This window comes from Hipposideros armiger, unplaced genomic scaffold (assembly GCF_001890085.2).
Source record: "Hipposideros armiger isolate ML-2016 unplaced genomic scaffold, ASM189008v1 scaffold_651, whole genome shotgun sequence".
Classification (NCBI taxonomy): Eukaryota; Metazoa; Chordata; class Mammalia; order Chiroptera; family Hipposideridae; genus Hipposideros; species Hipposideros armiger.
Window position 1 is genome coordinate 212,259 of NW_017732001.1, and position 22,789 is coordinate 235,047.

At 38.4% G+C, this 22,789-nt stretch overlaps 1 protein-coding gene across 1 annotated transcript in view; it reads left to right on the forward strand.

Moving 5' to 3' along the window:
* Window positions 1-22,789, forward strand: part of DOCK10 (dedicator of cytokinesis 10) — a 253,505-nt gene that overhangs the window by 172,661 nt on the left and 58,055 nt on the right. The window contains exons 12-19 of the mRNA XM_019626007.1: window positions 3,908-4,129; window positions 4,340-4,462; window positions 5,665-5,747; window positions 10,584-10,706; window positions 13,585-13,664; window positions 15,670-15,857; window positions 16,350-16,415; window positions 18,972-19,064. Coding sequence (XP_019481552.1) covers window positions 3,908-4,129; window positions 4,340-4,462; window positions 5,665-5,747; window positions 10,584-10,706; window positions 13,585-13,664; window positions 15,670-15,857; window positions 16,350-16,415; window positions 18,972-19,064 — 978 coding nt within the window. The remainder of the gene's footprint in view (window positions 1-3,907; window positions 4,130-4,339; window positions 4,463-5,664; window positions 5,748-10,583; window positions 10,707-13,584; window positions 13,665-15,669; window positions 15,858-16,349; window positions 16,416-18,971; window positions 19,065-22,789) is intronic.

The following is a 22,789-nucleotide window of genomic DNA, read 5'->3' on the forward strand; positions in this document are numbered from 1 at the left end:
CTGCCCTTGGGTCTTTGGGTACCTCACCGATTCTCTGAGCGTCCTTCTCCCTGGTGTAGGAGCAGGAAAATGGTACACGCTATGGACCTCAGATTTAATGAGGATCAAGTGACAGGTGCCTCCCCGAATCACAATGCCTGACTTTCCCTTGCGAGTTCTGCCACACTGGGCAGGTGGCATCCCCTCAGTCTCCGCTTCTGTATGGAGATAATAATAACAGTAACCACTTCAAATAGTCATTGTGAGGATTAGAGGTAATGTATGGAAAGTACTTAGATCATGTTTGGTGCATACTCAGCATTCATTAACTGTTAACTGATATTCTACTATGTGGGAACTTGGTTTGAAATGTGTAAGCATCTTGCATGGAAGGTCTTGATATTGTGATTGTTACATGTGAGATTGTTGTTGACAAGGAAGTTAAAATTAAAATGTGTCACCGGTAAGAATCTTCCCCCAAATGAAGCTTCCTCATATTTTATAACTGTAATTGTATACTAGGTCTGTGAGTAAGAGTGACAATAATTGAAGTCAAGTTACTCACCCTCCAGCAAATACTTAATGCAGGGCGCTCCCGAGAGCCAGACTTGTTCTAGGTACCGGGGCATGGCAGGGGACAAGGTAAGCAAGCTCCCTGGCCTCCTGAAGAGTAGATTCCTTTTGACAAAAACAAACAACAACAACAACAACAAAGAGTAAATCCAAATAAGTAAATTAACAATGGAATTGCACATGGTGCATAGTTCTTTAAAATAATTCAGTAGAGAGAAATGTGACAAAGAGGAACTGGGAGATGGGTCACTTTAGATAGGGTGGTCATGGGAGGCCTCTCTGAGGAGGTGACATTTGAACAGAGACCGAAAGGTTGAGAAGGATAAAAAGTCAGGCCAGGGGAAAGCATCTTAGGCAGAAGAAAGGGCAAGTGTGAAGGCCCTGAGACAGGTAAGTCTTGGCAAGTTCTAGGAACTGGAAGGAGACAGCGTGGAGAAGGGCAGATCAGGATAAGGTGGGAGAAACAGTACGAGGTAAGATTAGGCAGGGTCTTAGCCAGCTGTAGTAAAGAGTTTGGATTTATTCTAAGTATGAGTGGAAGGTATTCAAGGGTTTAGAGCACTTTAAAAATGGTGTGATCTGACCTGAATTTTTAAAACATTCATCAGAAGAATGGATTGGAGGAAACAGGAGTTGACCAGGGAGAGCAGTTAGGAGGCTGCTACCACAGTTCATTGTGGGGTTTGGACTAGGAGAGAAATGAATGAGTTTGACGGAAGTTTTGTAAATTGAACTGACAGGTTTTTTTCTGATACGCTGGGTATATAGGATGAGGAGAAGGAAAATCTTAAGGACCAGCCCCTGTTCTTTTCTTTGAACATCTCTACACTTGATGGTGCCATTTACTAAGAGGACAAGTAGAGCAGACTTGGGAGATATAGGCCAAAAAAATTCTTTTATGGACACTTTAAGCCTGATAGACCCATTAGATATCCAAACAGAGATGTCCATTGAGCAGATTCAAATACAAGTTTGGAACACAAGGAATGGAGATATCACCTTGGAATTCTGGTCCAGGTAGTAACCTGAAGGAAATCATCAATTTTTATGAACATAGAGAAGGGACTGGGAACCAAATATTTAGAAGATGAGTAGAGAAATGACCAAAGAAAACGAAGAAGCAGTGGCCACTGAAGGAGAGATAAGCCAAGAATCAGTGGGTCATGCTGGCTAAAGGGAAAGGCTCAGCTGTGCAGAACGATGCCGAGAAGCTGAGTAGCATGAAGCCAGAGAGGAACCCAGTAGATGTGGCAACATGGAGGAAAGTCAGTGACAATGAAGGAGAAATCTACATGGGGTGAAAGTGTTAGGAGGAGTGATCGGGACATACTTCTACTCAGAATTTAAAAAGGAAAAACAAAACAAAACGCTGAAAGCTCTGTTCTTGAAACAATTTGGAAAGATCAGGAAAATTTAACCCAAATCATTATGTCACTTAATCATCTCATTAAATAAAAATAAATGCTTTGTTTGACCAGGTATATCCTTGAGTGTAATTTAAAAATCCAATTTAGAAACTGAAACTCAAAGATAATGGGCTTTTTTTTTTTTCCAGTGCCAGGGCCATGTGATTCCTTCCGCGTGGATTCCTTTCTTTGGGCCAAAACCCATATTCAGAAACTAAATGTTTGTATTTGGGCCAATCCCCCAAGAAGAGAACAGGCATAAGTTCATAGAGAGGCTTTAGTGTCCCTTTCATAGCTGTCAGACCAGAGGGAGAAGTTGATTTGGAGTGCTTTGTCTGTCTATATTGTTCTTAATTTATTTTATAGTTTATACAAATATTTGAAAAGCAAAGAAATTGCTTTTTAAAATGTAATTTTATTGTGCTTACAAGCGATGATATAAAAACTTAATAAAACAGCCTCCCCTTAACTCAATAGCAGTTTATGTAATGGCATTGTTATATAAAATCCTTGCATATTTATTCAATGACACTCTTTTATTAATGTAGTTATTTTTAAACTTATTCTTTTAAGTAAATGAGTATGTTTTTAAATTAATTTCAATACTTCTTCAAGTTGCTAAAGAGCTAACTACAGCATTTAATGAATGAGCTTCTAAAAAAACACCCTAAAAGAACTTTTTCATGGTGAGGAAACAATATTTGACAGCATGTAATTTTTTAGTCAGTCACTGGAAACTAAATTCAGGTGGATGGTTTTATAGTATAAAATATTTCTTTGGAAAAAAAAATCTGAGCTATTAAAACTGCTTTACAGCAGACCAACATTTAAAATTCCATGTTCTTGAATTTTTTTTTTAGGGAAAGGTACAGAATTCTAAACATAAGAAACCTATGACTTCATTTGTTAGGCTTTGAAGGTGCTTTATTAAACAAATCCTATTGAAAAGCTAGTGATTCAAAAAGGAAGATTTAACATTTAAGTTGAAAAGATGGATTGGAAGAAATAAATGAATCACCATATGAGCTTTAATTTTTTATGGATTATCAAAGTAGGTAATTTATTTCCATTCACTAAGCAGAAATGAAAATCAAAATGCAGCAATCAGGAAAAATAATAAGGAATTTTTTTTCCCTTTGACCTTTCTTCAATGTGTTTTGAGTTCCTGCCTGAGTTATTTTCATGTAGTCTTTGCATTTTTTAACTCCTGACAGACTACCATTACCACAAACCAAGAGTGTTTCTAAACTAAATTAAATTAGCAAAATATAAAATTTCTACTTTTTCATTTTCTCATTTAAAAAAAAATATTTTATTGAATTTCATTTTATATGTGTAGTTCTTTTTCTAACATTAAGGGAGCTGGTAACTATTGCTAATATTGAGGAATTAAATCAAAATTCTTGTTATAAGCTAGCCATATTACTACATTTCAAAAAACACAAGGTACCTGTTAAACATTAAGCAAAATCCACAGCGTGAATGAGTCTTTACAATGATGAACTGGGTCACAATTTGGTTTTTGTGTATCACCTGCTTGTCCGCAGAATACTGGTTGATGATAGGCATCAATTTAAAATTAAGTAGCATAAACAAAAGTGAAAATGTAGCTTTACGTATGCATATTCCATCCTTAGAAGCTTGTAGTTAATTACATATGTATATAAATATATATGCATATATATGCATATATAATTATTCATATACACATATATGCACATCTGTTTAATATCTATGTAATACATATGCATATATTTATTTCAGTCCTTGTTTTATTTAATCTCTGTTGCACTTGATGTTTTTCTAGTGGAAAAGCCCTTCTACCTCGAATCTTTCTTCATCAGTTTTAGTGACACTCTGGCAACAAACATTCTTAGCAGTTTGGTTTTGGGGTTTTTTTGGTGTTTTTAGTTTCTGTCAGAACCATCAGTTCTTCCTTTTTCTCACAGATTGAGCCATTTTTTGTGAGTGTGGCACTTTATGACCTCCGAGAGAGCAGGAAGATCTCTGCCGACTTTCACGTGGATCTGAACCACAGTGCTGTCAGGCAGATGCTCTCAGGGGCTCCCGTGGCTTTGGAAAATGGAAACAGCGACACGGTCACTCCACGACAATCAGAAGAACCTCACGTCAAGGGATTTCCGGAGGAATGGCTGAAGTTTCCAAAGCAGGTTGCACTTTTGTTTACTCATGATGTGACTGAAAATGCTGTTCCATTGTTCTTACCCATACACTGCATAAGACAAGCAATTTCCCAAATAAAAATTTCCTTAAAGCTATTCTTAAAAAAAAAAAAAAAAGTGAAATTCTGTAAATGTCTTCAGTGTGGTTTCCTAGGTGCTTATCAGCTTTTTAATCCTAACTTTTTTCTTTGTACATAGGCTATATTTTCTGTAAGCAACCCACATACTGAAATTGTTTTGGTGGCCAAAATTGAAAAAGTACTGACAGGAAACATTGCAAGTGGAGCTGAGCCTTATATTAAGAATCCAGACTCCAACAAGGTAATGCATAAGCTTTTTCCTGCATAATTTCAATTGCTTTCAGGAAATAAAATCACATTGCCTGGGGGAATTATCAAGTTTGAAAAATGTAGCTCTTGCAATCCTCATTCATTAGTGAGATGAATATCCATCAGGAAAATTTTAAAGTCTATATTCTGGGCTTGTGTTTTGTGACCCAGCAATTTCTGACTTTTGTTCATTTGTTAGAAATAAATTTAAATGTGGATAAAGTTTTAACCCCAAGGATCAAAGTGTTAACAATAATGAAAAGTTAGGATTAATCTGACTAAAAACAAGTGAACACCGTTTATTAAGACATCAGTAATGCTGATGGCGAACTAAATGAAAAAGTCAGATAATAGAATATCAAATTATAATAACACTTAAGTAAAGAAAGAAAGAGTAAAGGAAATACTGAAAGTTCTTTAAATGGTGGAACTATGGGAAAATTTTTCTTTTTTTGTCTATTATTGTATTTTATTTAATAATCAAATGTTGCTATTTAATAGAAAATAAATATAAAAAGTCTATATTTTCCACACAAAGGAAATATACTAGGAAAATGCTGAATAACAATTGTATTTGAGCATGTGTGACAGTTTAGGGTAGTATTTAACATATTTATGAGAGTCAAGGTTGGGCAAACTGCAAAGCATAGGTAGAATCCAGCCTGCCACCTGTTTTTGTAAATAAAGTTTTATTGAAACACAGTCACACTCATTTATTTATGGATTGTCTATGGCTGCTTTCTTGCTATAGCAGCAGACTTGAGAAGATGTTTCAGAGACCACATTGCCCACAAAGCCCAGTATGTTTACTGTGTGATCCTTTACAGAACAGTTTTGCTGACCTCTGCCATAATGAGTAATAGGAACTATAAAACAGACTATGAATGTGAATTTAATAACATTTTTCATTTAATATTTTAAGTCTTTGAAGGGAAGAAGTTGCAGTTGGTATTCCAAGACAAGTGTATTTTTCTGCATATGAAATTTCCAAACTAAAAAAGAAAGCAAACGTTCTATAGTAGTTTGAACACAGGGATGTGATTTGGCTCTTTAGCAGGTCAATCTGTGGTCCAGGAAGGCAGAATTCCACTGAGTTTCAATATAAGACAACATGGAAAAGTATTTATTATTATTTTGCATGGACAGTTTGTAACATGGTGTTCTAAACAATATTTTTATTATTTGTTTCCTTAGTTTTCCCAAAAGATCCTCAAATCCAACCGGCAGTTCTGCAGCAAGTTGGGGAAATACCGTATGCCATTTGCTTGGGCGGTGAGGTAGGTGGACTGTTGCAACCAACAGAATAGAAACACATTTGTAGCCTGTACTGGAAGCTTCCGTTTTGAACACCTCTGTGTTACCTTCTATTTTTAATATACCAACACCTAGAATAAGGCTAATGTGTTCTTCTTTATAAACATCTTGAGCTCCCCAGAAACGTGTGTTTTACCAAACAATTTAGCAAGACAGCTCATCATAGACTGGAGCCATGATCCATATACAGTGTGTTCATGACCAGGTATTCCGTGTGTTCTTAATAGGACCACATCAAAGTTATGACTTGTTTATTATGTATATTTGGTTTGTCAAACACTTGATATATCAGCCTTGAGTTTGGCGTGCCTAAAATTCAGACGGACACACTATGATTTCTTAGGCAGCTGCATGTTTTCATTCATATGTAGAGCACAGGTCTATATATGGATGTCTAAATGAAGCCATCAAATTGTCATTTAAATTCTCTTTGATTTTGGTACTGATTAGCATAGCCAAGTTTATCAGTACTAGTTGACTCTCTGACAGAAATGCTGAGTTATGTGGACACTGATGGGGGAATCATCTTCCTGGAAATATCACCTCTGCATAAAGAACAAAAATTGCTTTTTGGATCTGCTCAAGTGTCAATTACTATTGTCCTCCTTGATCTCTTCCCATCTTGAGTAGTATAAGAATTTCTTCAAGGAGGAAGAGCCTGGCGTAAACATAAGGGGGGAAAACATCAGCAATGTACAAATCGAACAAACCAAAAAAGGTTAATCAGTGCCCCAAAATGAGACAACCCACTAAGTATTCATTCGAATGTTGGTAACATTGTCCCAATGACAGAAACTTTAAAATCCAAAAGGAAGAGAAAACCTGTCAGTTGTGCCATGTTTAGGTGTCACAGTTCACAGTGATGAGTATAACCACAGTAAACTCACCAGTATTTGTTATAATTTTGAGGTTGCTGCTTAAAGTTGGGGACAGGAATGCACAGGGAAGGGAAATGTAGAAGCCTCCAAGATAGACTCACACAGTCCCCAGGAATTATTTGCCTCAGGCAGCCCTGTAACAAGGGAGAAGACCAGGCCCAGGGGTCTGACAGACATAATCGAATCAGGCCACCACCTAGAGATTGTAACTTTGAGCAAGTTTCCCCTCCAGTGCTCAGCGTCCCCATCTACAGAATGAAGCTGACCGCACCTGCCTCAGGGACAGTAAGTGCAATCTTGCAATCTCAGGTGCAGAAGCACTCGGCATAAAGTAGATCATAGATATCACTTTATCTCCCTTTTCTCTCCCTCCCTACAAGGACAATTAATGCCAGGATATTCTGCGTGAAAAAGATGTTAGTGAGATAGACTAAACCCCTTATGATGAATTTAATGGTTTTTATTTTTCATAAGCTTCAAGAGAAAGGATAACTAGTTATAATTCGCAGGTCAAACTTTTTTATATTGATCATTCTCAGTTCACACAAGAAAACCTATTAGGGCAAGTAGAAGGAAGATATCCCTTGGCAAAAGTGAAATAATCCAATATAGCAAAATCTCTTTAAGCATCCAGCATTGTTCTGAGGTTTTAGAAACACTACGTATGTCTAGAGCCAGAGCTGGGTTTGAAATCTCAACTCTGTTTACTACACAAGTAAGCTTAGGCAAGTACTTATGGTCTGTCTTTATCTTATTTTTTTTTAATAAACAGTAAAGGAATGATAATACCAAATTTACTTACTGTTGCAGCAATTAATGAACACTGATGTTTACCCAACAAAAGACTTAGAAATCATTAGTCTAATGTGATTATTATTAAGTCACCTGTGGAGATCATGTTCACCTCAACAGGTACTCCCTTCTGGTAAACTTCAGGCAATGAAGGACAATGTGAGAGAAACAAAAGAATTGCCTGTTCTAGAGAAGTAACAATCCTATTTTAAAGTTGTCTAGTAAAACATGTTGGAAGAAAGATAGATGAAGTTTCTAGGAGGCTGATAATATTACTGACTGTTAAAGTAATTATGTCTAGGACAGGAAAGCCACCAAAACCACAAGCTCATGCTACATTCATACCCCATTAGTGGTTCAGTTGTAGGTTAGGAAACAGCATGCACCTCCAATTTGTGTATATAAATATGTGATTTAGATTTACATAAACATCTCTAGCAACTAAGAAAAATTGGCTAACAGGACAACTCTACAGATTTTATGTGAGGCCACTTGTATTATGTAACCACAAAAGTAAGCACAAGAGACAACCAAAGAAGATTTGAGTTTCCCCTTCACAATGTGAAAGCTGCTTCAAATAAAAGTTGACCGAATCAGAGGAGGGCTCATTACTCATATTCTTTTGACATAAGCTACTTTCCCGACATATTTCAATACTCTATTGATACTGCCAGTTCTCTGGCTACTGACTCTTCCTTTCTATTACGTTTTCTAGATTGCAGTTTTTGTCACAATATAGCTTTGAGTGTACCCTAAAACACATTGGCCCTTAAAATCAACTGCCACTGAAAAGCATAGAATTGAAAATTTGGCTTCTAACCATATTTTACCCAGATCCAATCATCCCACTCACTGCAACACAGATGCTCATCACTGTGACCATTTTATCCAAAATTAATTTGGTTCATGTTCTTATTTCTGACACCAGCTGTTGTGCCATTTTATAGCAAAAAAAAAAAAAAGAAGAAGAAGAAGAAGAAAAGTAAAAAAAACAAAGAAAGAGAGAGAGGGAGGGAGGGAGGGAGGGAGGGAGGATGGAATTGATTTATACTTGGAGTAGGTTAAGAAAACACAATCAGATGGCAACGTAAGGTGTTTTACACTCATTGATTCATATCATGTTATGAAACATATCGTGTTAAATGGAACTCTCTCCGTGCATATCACCCCCAGAGTTGTATGTGCCAAAATCCTTTCCAAGACTCTGATTTTTTTTATTCTGCCATGCGACATTCAAAATGAACTAGTGCACAACATTATATTTTCATTAAAATTGAACAAGCTTAAAATAAAAATATCCTTCTCATATGTGTGCATTTATAGAAGGTGTGCAGAGCAACAACAACATCCCCAACAAATGGTCTTCCAAACTCTGATCCTTCCACTGACAGAAGCTCCAGTGCACTCCATGGTGGTTCCTTCTGACCTTTAGTAGCTCTAATGATTAGATAATTCACTTTTTAAAAATATTTTTAAACTGCCTGACAATCACTTTTAGATTTTGTCTTCCATAGCCACAAAATAGACGAGATGCCCAGTTCTTTCTATACATCATGGCTATTCATGCTGCTTATGAGCAAAGATCTCAGGAACACATACACTTCTTTCCTGTAGGCTAAACGCCACACTGCCTTCAATCATACCCCAACTGTCATGATTCTGAGACCCTCACCATATACTGATCATTGCACAACTGTGGCAGTCAGAACTAGGCACAGTGTCCCAGCCACCCTGGAACCATCTGTGAAGATGAGTCAGCCCTGGGTTCCCTTGCCAGTTAACACATTTATCGAGCAAGGACAAAGCGGATGGCACTGGGAGCGGTCCTTCGTGGCGCCAAGCTTTGCATTCTCTTTACAACGTATCCACTGTAAGCGAGCTATTTCCAGGGCAGAGCTGTGGATAACAGCAAAAATGAGTTCTACAACTCATGTCTATTGATATATTAGAAGTGACTGGTTAATTAAAAAACTACTGCTCAAACTCAGTTAACTTCCTCCAACGTTGGGAAATACATCATATTTGTTTCAACATGTCCCACACGCGAATAAAAGCCCTGTATAATGTTTAAATAAAAATAATCTTCAGGTTAAATATTTTCATTCTGCTTCCCCAGTGTTATTCGATAAGGACCTTTTTTTCCCCCCTCACTTAGTACTTAATGGAGGAAAATGAGAAGAAAGATTGACAGAGTCTAAAAATATCATTCTGATAAATTCCTGGTGCATTTTTTATATGATTTGACATTAAAACTCTATGATCAGATATCCATTTAAATGGCCATTTCAGCCTGAGTATTGAAATCTTTGCTTAATTTAAAGAGCAATAAAATAGTCTAGTTGAGCTCCTTAAGTTAGAAGAAATAAAAATTCAGCATTTCTCTAACATTACAGAAAAATCAATTACACATGGATCTAATTTTCTTTCATAAGCACAGAGTATGATGAATTATGAGAAAGAAAAATGACATTAAGCATACTATGCATACTGGCTTGTCAGCAAGTATGGCCTGACATTACTATATTATTTGGACGGAAACAAGTTATTTACTTTAACTAAACCTATCTAGTTCCAGTGAAATGGATTGAGAAAGGGAATAAATGCCCTAGGTTCATGGCATTCTCTTTATTAATACAAAATTCTGACTCAAGTGCCTTCCATTATATAGTTGTCTCTGTCCTAAAATTTGGGACTTGAGCACATCTATCTCCATGAAAATGTTTCCAGGAGACTGGCCCTCTATCTTATCCTGTTTCTGCTAGTAAATTCTATTGGCACCATTCAAACCGAAGTGGCCCTGGCTTGCTCAGGAAATAATGAAAAAGGAATAACATGAGTCCCTCCCTTTTTATTCCCCTAATACTCCAAGGTTTTGATATGTTACTACCTTATAAATAAATGTAGTTGTGATATGGGCTTCTGTCACTTTAGATACCAAGTTGAAAATAAGAAGTTAAAGATAACAAATATAGTGTGTAAATGGAACTTCTAAGAAATTTTTTGTCTTTTTATTTCATAAGTTTATTTATAATGAAAGTATTTCTAATTGAATCATTCTAACCACCTTTAAAACACAGCTCTGTAAACAATATCCAAACACCAACCTGAATAAATATTATTTTCTTTCAGATCAGTATTTAAGGACAACCAGGGAAATGTGGACAGAGACTCAAGATTTTCACCATTATATAGACAAGAAAGCAGCAAGATTTCAACTGAGGACCAACTTAAACTAGTGTCAGATTATAGAAGGTAGGAATTTTTGGATACTCTTGAAATTAACATGAATCAGCTACATTGCTACTATTTATTACTTGTGCATAAAAATACTTGATTATCTGATTCTCAAATGGACAAATTCCTCCAGAAAGCAGATGTTCAGCAGATGACTTTGCATATGCCCAAATGATACTGACAGCAGCAAAGCTGCAGAATTATATAGGAGTGTAAAACACTAAACTATGTCAGTTATCTATTGCTATGTAAAAAATCACCCCAAAACTTAGTGGCTTAGAATAACGCCATCACTTATTTTACTCTTGAGTCCATAATTTAAGCATGGCTAAATAAGGAGAGTTTGTCCTTTTTGCACATGGCATCAGCAGGAGAGGTCAACTAGAGCCATAGGACTCACTTTCAAGATGGCTCATCTAACGGCTGCCAAGGTGAGGGGGAGCTCAACTGGTGCTGTGGGCTAGAGACTGGTTCTTCTCCACGGACCCTCTCCATGAGAGACTGTGGTTTTCTCATGGCTGGGTTCTAAGAGTAAGTGTCCCAAGGAACAGAAAATGATTACTGCCAGTTTCTTAACACTGGGGCCGAGAAAGTGCCACAGTGCCATTTCTACCATGACACACGTATACTGTCAAGCTGCCACAGAGCCTAGATGAAAAGGAAGGGGACATAGACACCTCTAAATAGGAGGAGTGTAGAAGAATTTCAGAACTATGTGTTGAAACCCCATAGAGCAATTAATTGCTGTGAATACAGTAATTCATAGTATTTTTGTCGTTCAAATGCTCTTGGAGGAAATGATGGAAGCTAGTGCTAAAAAGTGAAAAATACAAAAGCCACGTTCTTGAAATGAATCATCGTGCACTCAATATCTGATGATGATAAGATCTTCCATGACAAGCAACTTATCTTAAACGATTAGTCCCCTAATGCACACAGGATTCTTCTACCCTTTGCTCCCTTCTGGAATGTTAACGCTGTGCCTCTCCCATCTAAGAGTTAGCAGTCTCCTACCAGTTAATTTTATTTATTCAAAGCAAAAATAATATACTACTAGGAAACATGCATGATGAATACTTTCTGTATCTCCAACAGCGGATATGTTTCTATTTAACTGTAAGGCGAGTTTTCCCAATGTTTTTGTTGTTGTTCTGAAAAAAATAACATAAACCTTAGGAAGCAAAGTAAAGGTGAAAAGTAAAATCTTGGAGGAGGCCCTGAACGAATATTACTTTTATGTGATCCTACAAGACCACTTCTTACATGGCGACTTCGTCAAACTCCCTGGTCAAAGCCTCCACCATATCCTTTCCCTGGGGTTCCCCAGCTACTAAGTGGGAATTCAGAGTGCTTTTCCTCTTTGCTATCTTGCCAGTGTACCAAAGCATTAAAAGTTGGAATGCTGAGAAGCGGATGGTCAAAAGGTTTGGGGGTAATCTGATATAAACGGGAGAATTCCATCCTCTCACAAAGCCCATGTTATCAGTGAATAACAAAGGAAGTTCTCTCTAGGGCAGTCAGAGGGCATCTAGACTATTCAATGTCATACTGGTGAGACATTGAATTATTTCATAGACGCTTCACACCTTATGACATTTATGCTCAGTAGTGTGCTGATAAATGTTTGCCAACTGACCCTTTAGGGGAAAAAAAAAACCTGATTTGTTCTGATGGCCAACTTCTATGGTATAAATTCTCCTACCATGGCTGATTTCAAGCTGTTGATGGGGCTTCACCAAATACGGAGTTGGGAAGAGGATGCACCCCATTATATAACATTCCCACCATACAGATAGATGCAAATGACCTCAAGAGCATGGATAATCTTACCATGTAGTAAAATAAATAGTAAGTGATGAATTTTGAGTAATATTTATTATCTTGGGGTTTAATGTAATTTTTTTTTTTTTTGGCTGAGCCATCCTGCCACCTGTTGGCAGCTAAGCAGCAGCTCAGCTAGGGCCGGGAATCAAATCAGCGACCCTGTTGCTCAGAGTTCGCACTGAGCCACTCGGCCGCCCTAATGTAATTTTTTACAGGCAAGTTTAGAGAATTGCATTTTTAATAACAGTTGTGTTTAACAATTAGCAGGCAAAATAACTGAAAATTTAACAATCTAGGAAGCTAGGAAGAGCTGGCTCTGACCCACTGTTCTAATTATTCCACCTTGCAAAGTAGATTCCCTGCAAGGGGTAAGACTTGAAATTTATCAGCCACTTTCGTTTTACTATAAAGGAAGATGAGTGAGAAGGTTTCATGGAGAGGGAGGGAAAGAAATGCAAGGACTCAGGATTCAAGATTCAGTTTGAGCAAAGTGCAGGGGTAGGCGGACAGGGTGTGTCTGCATGCATTCACAAGGGTGGGAGAAGGCACAAGACCCAAGATTCGGGAAAGTCTCCTTGTCCTCTTAGATTGTTGGTGAAGAGGAAAAAGCACACTGTCCGCTTAGCACTTGTGGCAAAGAACAACAACCTTGCTCTCAAAACTTCGTAAAACTGTCATGAAAGTGAATTACTTAAACCGGTTTAAATACTAGTACTTTTTGTTAAAAATCTATATGTTTACTATCATACTTGTTTGGCCATTTGTGTAGATGTTATTGGAAGTAAGTGCAAATAAATTTAAAACATTCTTCAGAATATCTGTAACTTGACCCTTCCCTGATTTTTTTTTGACAATATCACATAAATTTTAGTTTTCAAAATAAAGCTAGCTAAATGCAGTCATTCACAAGATTGGTAGGGTCCTACTGTTTACCCTTATCAGAGCTCAGAATTATAGTTGACTGTTTTCTTTTCTTGACAACTAGAATAATTCAGTGTGTGTGTGTGTGTGTGTGTGTGTGTGTGTGTGTGTGTGTGTGTGTGTGTGTTTCTATTCTGGCTTACTTTCACAGGGCTGACAGAATAAGCAAAATGCAGACCATCCCCGGAAGCCTTGATATTGCTGTTGACAACATTCCTTTGGAGCATCCAAGTATGATGATGTTGTCATGGTTGGCTTGTAGAGTTTTAAATATTTATTGTTGTGTTGTTTTTTTTTTGCGGGGGGGTCCATTTGTTGGTTGGTTGCATAGTTGCTTGGTTACAAAGGTTTGGGATTTTTTTTCAAAGTTTGAGATAAATGGAATTCATTATCCTATAGAAATTTGGGGCTTCTGATTTCTCCAGTAAGGCTAACGTATTGTAGGAGAGGAACTATATTCAGGGTAACCTAGCATTTATTTGGAATGTACCATGTATGCAGCAAGGTATTAAATTATGTTATTTAATACTCAAAGCCCTGAAGGGTTGCAGCTGAGGAAAGTCAAGTTCAGATAGATTGATAAACCAATAACCCATAATGGGAGAATTTATATTCTATCCAGTTTCTCTGACTCAGAATATAGAGGTGGTTCTGTCACACTGTGCTGCCAAAGGGATACTCTGAACACCATGCCGTAGCCAATGATGCTATGCAGTAGTTAAAGCTGGAATATTTTTAGGGTGTTATTACACAGAAAGCATATATCTTTTTCAGATTATGATCAAAAGCCCTATTTATGTCAATGGAAATTTGAATTTCAGGAGGAGTATTTATTAACTTATAAATAAGAGTTTCAGAATCTATTTCTTAAGTGGTGAAATTGGTTTATTTATTTTTTATTACTTCTGATTACACCTTTTAGTGCCTTTCTCAGTGATGCAAAGAATGAATACAGGCATCCTAAAATTAACTACAAACAGGAATAAGATTATTACAACAGGATATTTGAATTACCATTAGCACTATTAAGTTTTTTATTCTTAAATTTTTCTAGAAATCATTTTACTATGAAATAAAATGAGGATTCTAACATAAGCCATGGCTCCAAATCACTTTTAAATTGATTGGTGTGAAAAAGCAGAGACTAAACTAAGCCATTTTCTCTCTGATATGGGGGATGTGGCTTTTATTACCTATGGAAAAGAAATAACAAAAGAGAAAGCTAAAATATTCTTTTTGTAAATCATAGGACATTAGAGAAATATGAACAAATAATGCAAATATTATAATTGATTTTCAAAAAAGAAAAACAACCCCAAAAATAAAAGAAACCTGTAATCTGATTCCCAAGCATAGTTAGCTAATCATTTTGCTCTTTTGAGCACAGGAAAGTTCCAGGTTGGGTAAAGAAAGGCAGAAGGCCTTGCTATCTTTCAGTACCACAACTATAGTGTCCAAACTATTTAGTGAGAAAAGTTTTGACTTACAAATTCTTAACAATATTTTTTTTTCTCCTCAAGCTGTTCCTACCAGTCTAGATTTTAAAAGTTTGTAAAAACTGAAGAGAAAAATGAAATAAATGGTATCTAATAATGCAGAGGTTTTTCAGGCCTAAGTTGTGAAATCATTGCATAGGGAAAAATTACTATTAATCAGTATCAGTAATAGACCCATTGGACAAAGTTTGATTCTGTTGTATATCAATAGCTATATTATTTATAGTGTTATAAAGAACAGTGAGTCAGTCTTTATAATCCCAAATGAGTATGCTCAAAGGATCATTAGCTAACATTTACTTTTTTTTTTTTTTTTTTTTTTTAGCTGAGCCATCCTGCCACCTGTTAGCAGCTCAGCAGCAGCTCAGCTCTGGCTGGGAATCAAACCGGAGACCCTATTGCTCAGAGTTCGCACTCTTGAGCGAGTTCTTAACCAATTGAGCCACTCGGCCAGCCCTAGCATTTACTTTTTATATCAAGCTTCATACAGAAAGAAAATAGTTATAAATCCATCCAAAGATCTACCAGTTTTTGAGACATCAATTTGCATATTAAATTTATAACTTAATTATCTACCATGCCTACCTTCTACAGATTATTAATGCTGGCATAATTTAACATGAATTGGTGTAAAAGTATAGAGTTTCTATTTTGAGGGGATTAATTTTAACATATATTAAGTATTCTTCACTTAAAACAATCATAGAAAATGACAAACTCTTATTTTCTGATTTTTAAAGACTGTGTAACATCGTCCTTTATCCCTGTCAAGCCTTTCGATGCGACGGCTCAACCAGAACCCACAGTGGAGGTGGAAGAATTTATTTATGACTCAACCAAGTATTGCCGTCCTTACAGAGTGTACAAAAATCAAATTTACATTTACCCCAAGCACCTCAAGTATGATAGCCAGAAATGTTTCGGCAAGGTATGATATGTTTCTGAGATGTCAACCTCTCTCTCCACCCTGTTTAGATCCCATTAAGATGGTTTCTTGAAAGTTCAGATACAAATTACTATTGCTCAACACTTTGGAAAGGAAAACCATTTGAAGAAAATGCTTAATAAGGGACAGTGATGAGCTTCCCCTTAAAAAGGTGTAAGGATGCACAGTTATGTAGTATAGTAATACCCTTTCTGAAATGAACCCTAAATAGTTTGTTCTAGACTTTTTTTAGTTTCTTAAGATACTCTGAAAATAGCATACCTGCCCCCTTTCGATATGAGTTTTTTTCTTCCCTTTTAAATAATCTGTCCAAATCCTTCTGCTATTTCTGAGTGGATAAGGTCACAAGAAAGTATTGGGTAGTCTACACTTTTCAGATTTCATTAGAAGCTACTTATTTTAGGTACTTGGATTGTTTTCTGGTGTTATATAACAGGCAATTACAATTTCCATTTTCCCTTGCCATAATTTCAGGCACGAAATATAACGGTGTGCATTGAATTCAAAAATTCTGATGAAGAAGGTGCCAAGCCCGTGAAGGTAAGCCAAGTTCGCATGGGGACACAACATAAAGGGGGCAGACAGGTGCCTCGGCTCTTTCCACCACTGAGGGGCTTTTAAGTTGAATGTGGTTGGAAGAGGAGCAGTTCAATACCTTTGTTTTAGATTTCCTAAAATGTACCTGATTTAATAGCCATCATTATTAACTAGATCTATTAGAAATGCCAGTGTTGGGCCGGCCGAGTAGCACATTGGTTAAGAGCTGGCTTGGAATGCCAGAGGGCCCCTGTTCAGATCCCACATATGGGCCAGTGACATTGCCCTCTACAGCTAAGATGCTGAACAACAGCTCAACCTGGAGCTGGGCTGCTGTGAGTTGCCGGCAACGGCGTAGGCTGCAGCCCTTGTGGCAGTGGGTTGCCAAGGGCTACTGTGTGTAGCCAGCAGCCGTGTGAGCCGCCAGCAGCTGCCGAGAGCGGCCGTCCAGAAGCCGGTGACTGATCTGCCTCGCCCGGGAAGAGCGCAATGATGGTGCCAACTTGGGCCAGTGAAGCAACGTCCTCCACAACTAGACTGAAGAACAAAAGGACAGCAACTTGTCTGTTCCCCTTCCCCCAATTCCCCAATAAAAATCTTAAAAAAAAAAAAGAGTTGGTTTGGGACACCAGCTCTGAGCAGCAGGGCCGCCAGTTCGGATCCGACATGGGCCAGTGACGCTGCGCCCTCTACAGCTAAGATGGTGAACAGCAGCTCGACCTGGAGCTGGGCTACCATGAGTCGCCAGCGACAGCATAGGCTGCAGTGGGGCTGGTTGGCAGCGGGCGTGAGCTTTCCTGAGCTGCCGTGAGCGGCCGTCCAATGGCTGGGGAATGACTGCCTCATCTGGGAAGAGCACAATGATAATACCAACATGGACCAGTGAAGAGACATCCTCCACACCTAGACTGAAGAACAAAAAAGACAGTAACTTGTCTGTTCCCCTCCCCCAATTCCCCCAATTTAAAAAAAAATTTTAAATGCCAGTTTTGAGGCTCTGCTTAGCTTTTCATGATTTGGAAAAAAGGAAGCCATTCTAGTGTGAAATAAATGCAAAAAAACAAAATAAAATCTCCTCTGGAAGACCTTGCCCTTTTCAAAGATTAGCCTGCCTCTCAATTCAGCATGCTTGATTTAAAATGCTGCATCCCAGCCGACCTTTGTGTGGCCCGTGGAGAGGGGCTGCTGCACACTGGCCTCGCGGCTCATGCAGGGCGCCCGTGGGATGCTCACAGTTATGCAACATGCGTGTGGCCAGCTGCCCGAGGAGCTGGGAAACGGCTCTGGGAAGTCCGTCCCGGTTGTTGATCACATGATTTAATAAAACAGGTTTGTATGAACTGTGCTGTTTTTTTAACCTATAAAACTTCAACTGGATGGCATTTTTCAGAGTTCATATTTGATATATACTGTTTTTATTTGAGGGGCTTCAAATGACATAAAATAACCTATAAAAAGAGAGAAGAAAATTAATTTTAGTGGGCCATCAGCCAGATTTTCCCAGCTTCAGTGGATCAGAGGAATGAGATATAAAGGACAAAATGAATCTCCAACTAACCCCCACAATTAGCTGAGATAATTTCTTAAAACACTCTGCCAGGTTCAAATTGTGTTGTCTGTGTTAAGGAGGTTTGTAGCATTATTCAGAAGAACAGTAATCAATTTGAGTGATTGAATGAATCAAGCAGCAGAGAGAGAAAGAATTCTCCCAAATACTCTTGAACTACTCTCAGCATCTGTAAGTTCCAAGCTCCACAATAGCATTAGCATCAGGAGAGAAGAAATAAAGAGAAATGGAATTGCCAAGCCAAGGCGGTGACCAGATGACAAACACACCAGACCTGTTACAGCAGTGTTCATGCAGAAAATTCCAGGAAAGAGGAATAATTGCGAGTGTGTGGGTCCCTGTTCCACTGCATTCTAAAGCATCACGTAGATGCAGCAGATGCCAGAAGAGGGACCCTGAGCCTTGGGCTAAGGGAGCTTTTAAACTACATGACTAGGAAGTGTCATATCACACCTCCCAGCCTGATTAGGAACTGGGGTAGAGTCATAATTCAATATGGTGGAGCCTGGAACCAGTCCTATCCTGCCAGCTCAGCATACTTGGCTGGGAGCTGGCATGTCAGGGGCTGGGGTCAAACCAAGCCTTGTGGTCACCCAACTGACTGATTGCCTCAAACTCTAGACCAGAGCGGGACACCACAGGCCCCTTCAAGAGGTCACCCTGCAGGAATCAGAATGGAACAAATGAGATCTTATCTCCTAGGAACCAAAAGTTAGGTCTTGAACTGACTCAGATCTTCAGTATTGATGTAATAGCTACACGATGCATTTAAAGCCTTCAAGTTTTTCTTCAGCAGCAACCCATTTTATAATAAACACAAGGCAGCAGGTCAAAGAAGTTCAAGGTTAATTAGAGGTCAACTATGCCTGGCAAGTTATCACAAAATTCCTCTTTGTTCCAGGATTGGTAACTGAAGAAGAGTTGTGGCCTTTTTTGTGCTCAAAGTTAATTTTAGACACTCGTAATTATTCATCTCATAACTTTTTAAACAGTGCATTTATGGAAAACCTGGAGGACCCCTCTTCACCTCCGCCGCCTACACTGCAGTTCTGCACCATTCCCAGAATCCGGATTTCTCAGACGAGGTAAGGGCCAAGCTTCCACTGCCCCGATAGCTTCTAAAAGATGGGTGAGTGGGCCACTCTCGACCACACCTCAGACTAAGGACATGTCTTAGCAGGTGTTTACTTAACCAAGATTAGAAACTGCATTGACAGTGGCTTCAAAAATATGTTGCAAATTCAAATATTTCAGCACAGAATTGCCCTTTAAAAATGTGATTTGTTTTGTTGTTATCGTTCTTTTCAAGTGAAACTAATTTTGTTTCTTTTATTTCTCTGGACAATATAATAAAGATTACCTTAGATAGTTTTTAACTGAATAGCAGCATTTCATGTCACTCTGGAAAGAACAGAGGAACAGAGAATATGAGCCAACAACTTGTGTGAACTTGAGTGAGCTTGGACCCCCTCATCTCTAAACGTGGCCTGGAGCAAGACCTGTCCTGGCCACCTCTCAGGCCTCTCTTATTACGTGCCAGTCACCGTGCTGTACTCCAAATATGAATCGTCTCACTTAATCCACACAGGGTGTCTAGAGAAACAGAGCCAGCAGGGGAAGGAGGGAAATGATAGATAGATGGATAGATGATAGATAGATGATAGATAGATAGATAGATAGATAGATAGATAGATAGATAGATAGATAATTGATTCACATGATTATGGAGGCTGAGTAGTCCCACAGTTTGCAAGTTGGAGACAGGAAGGCCAGTGGTACAGTTTGGAGGTCTGAGAGCCAGAGAGCCTGCTGTGTACATTCCAGTCCAAATCCGAAGTCCTGAGAACCAGGAACACCAAGGGCGGGAGGTAAATATTCCAGGTCAGGCAGTCAGGCAGAGGGGATTCAACCTCTGTCTGCTTTTCCGTTCTCTTTGTTTCCTTGACAAATTGGGTGATGCCCACCCACGTTGGGAGGGCCACCTGCTTTACTGAGTCCACCAATTCAAATGCAATTCTCTTCTAGAAACATTATCACCCAGACACACCCAGAAATAATGTTTACCAGCTATCTGGGCATGTTGTGGCCCAATCAAGTTGACACATAAAATTAACCATCACACTTGCCTAGTTTATGGATAAGGAAAGGGAGTCAGAGAAGTAACTGCCAAGGGTACATAACTAATGAGTGATAATCAGAATTCACACCAGGCCATGTGACTCTACAGCCTGAAGCCTCACCGCTCTGCCGTAACACATATAACCATACACACGCACAAAAACGCTGCAGTGATTACATTTAATTTCTAGCCATGAAAGCAAAGGTCTGAATTAATGCAACCTGCTGGTAGGATGGCTGGGATTTAAAATCACATCTTTTGCATTAATTTTCTATCATTGCTATAAGAAGTTACCAGTTTAGTGGCTTAAACGACACACATTCATTATTTTACCGTTCTGGAGGTCACAACTGTGAAATGGGTCTCACAGGGCTGAAATGAAGGTGTGAGCAGGCCTCCGTTCCTTCTGGAGGTTTCAGGGGGCAACCCTTGCCTCACCTTGTCCAGCTTCTGGAGGATTCTGGCTTTCACTGACTTGTGACCCTGTTACCAATCTCATCACTGTGACCTCTGTTTTCCTCCTCACGGTTCCTGAGTCTGATCCTCCTGCCTTTCTCTGATAAGGTCCTTTTTGATTACATTAGGCCCACTGGCTAATCCAGTATAATCTCCCCCATCTCAAGATCCTTAACTTAATCCCATCTGCAGAGTCCCTTTTAACCATGGAAAGTAACATGTTCACAGATTCTGAGGATTAGGACACAAAGGACATCTTTGTGGAGCTATTATTCTGCCTACCCCACCTTGTTACACTTCAATCATTTTAAAACTAATTAAAAGAACACCAGTGAGCCACAGACTTTATCTCCTTCCTCCACATCCATTTAATGCTCTTAAATTTTTTTCCCTATGAATTCAGGACAGAAGGTGAAAAAATTAAGGGAAAGGGGTATCACCACATTATAGAATATTTACTGTATTGGTTGGCCACTTGGCAAAGCCCATTTGAAAGGTGCATGCTCTGTAGACATGTATGATTTAAAAGAAAGGAAAGAAAGAAAGAAGGAAAGATGAAGGAAGGGATGGAGGGAGAGAAGAGAGAAAGAGGAGAGGAGAGGAGAGGAAAGAAGGGAAAGGAAGAAAGAAAAAGAAAGGATGTTCTCACAGTTAACTCTGGCTTTAATGTCTCTCACTGTCATGTGCTTCTCAGGCTCCTTGTAAAATCCACAAGCTTGTCCACAGGAGAGCATGTAGGTACAGAGCAGCCCGGTGAAGTCTGCAGTGTAGACTCAAAACTAAGGCTTTATTCCCTTCTTTATCATTGCAAAAGGCGATTGCATTAATTGCAAAGGCATGAATATAAATTCTTCCAAGGCACAGTGATAATGTGAATATTTGCAGTACTTGTTAAGTGAAGATTGTTTGCATTAGTATAATATTTAGTTAACTTGAATTTTTGAGTACTTGTTGCATTCCCATGAACTCTTTATGTTGGGTAAAAAAAGAAATTTTTATTCCACTGCATTGTTAATCATTGTATATTTTGAACTGTATATGGGTTTTTTGTTGTTTTTTTTTTTACACCAGGTTGGCATGCTGTATATAAACAATATATTAGCTTGCAAACCATTCTAATGCAGGAGTTCTCTAAGTTGATCATGCATCAGAGTCACCTGGAAAGCTTGTTAAAGCACAGATTACTGGAAGCCACCCCAGATTTTTGGATTCCTGATTTTTGTATGTCTGGGCCTGGGAACTTACATTTCTATAAAGTTCCCAGGTGATGTTGATGCTACTATTCAAAGGACAACACTTTGAAAACCAATGTATTAAGTCCTTTCCTGAACAATGTGCAAATAAATTAGCCAGCTAGATAGATGCACGGAGAGTCTAATACGTAAGCTGGTTGATCATTTGCCTGGGTCTCTATCACCTTAGGGCTTGATTTGACTATTCTAGAAGCTAAGTAGTTTCTGGTATTGAATGGAATGCAGCTTACCTGCATGGAATCCTGAGATTCCAGTGTGAAGTGGTCAGAAGGTGTGCGTCTTTGTCCTGGAAGTTCCTATTACTGACTGGACCATAATCTTGGTGACTCAGAGTCTCCTAACATCTCTCACATGGGCTCCTGCTTCTGTTTGGTCCTACTTCCTGCACAAGGCTATTGGGTGAACTAAATGACAATGTATGTGATAGAGGTTGGGGAACTGTAAGCGCTATAAAATGTAGGTTTCAAAACACCTCTTTCCAGGAACATGGACTATGCTCCTCATTAAATATATTATTAACTCCTATCATTTTGTGTTTTATGTTTATTCAGAAGTATTATTTATGTAGCTACAGTATGACCTCTTCACAAAATGGTGCATTACTTAGTTACCACAATATATGCATTTTTATACACTATATACCATGTATTTTTTGTTGTTATTTTTTTAAAAGGGATAAATTCCATGCTTAAGTTACATCATTTACTACTGGCACGTTTTTCAGCAATGTGCTTATGAACTGTCTGGGGATCTTATTAAAATGCAGATTCTGATTTTATGTCAGGGGATGTATCTAAGATGCTGCATATCTAATGAGCTCCCAAGTGATGCTAATGCAACTGGTCCATGCACATACTTTGGGAGGCAAGGATTCATTGTTCACTCAATGTATGTTCCTCGATGACAAGTCCTCAATCTGTGCCTGTTTACATTCTACAGTTGTGTGTGTGTGTGTGTGTGTGTTTAATCCATACTATAGAAG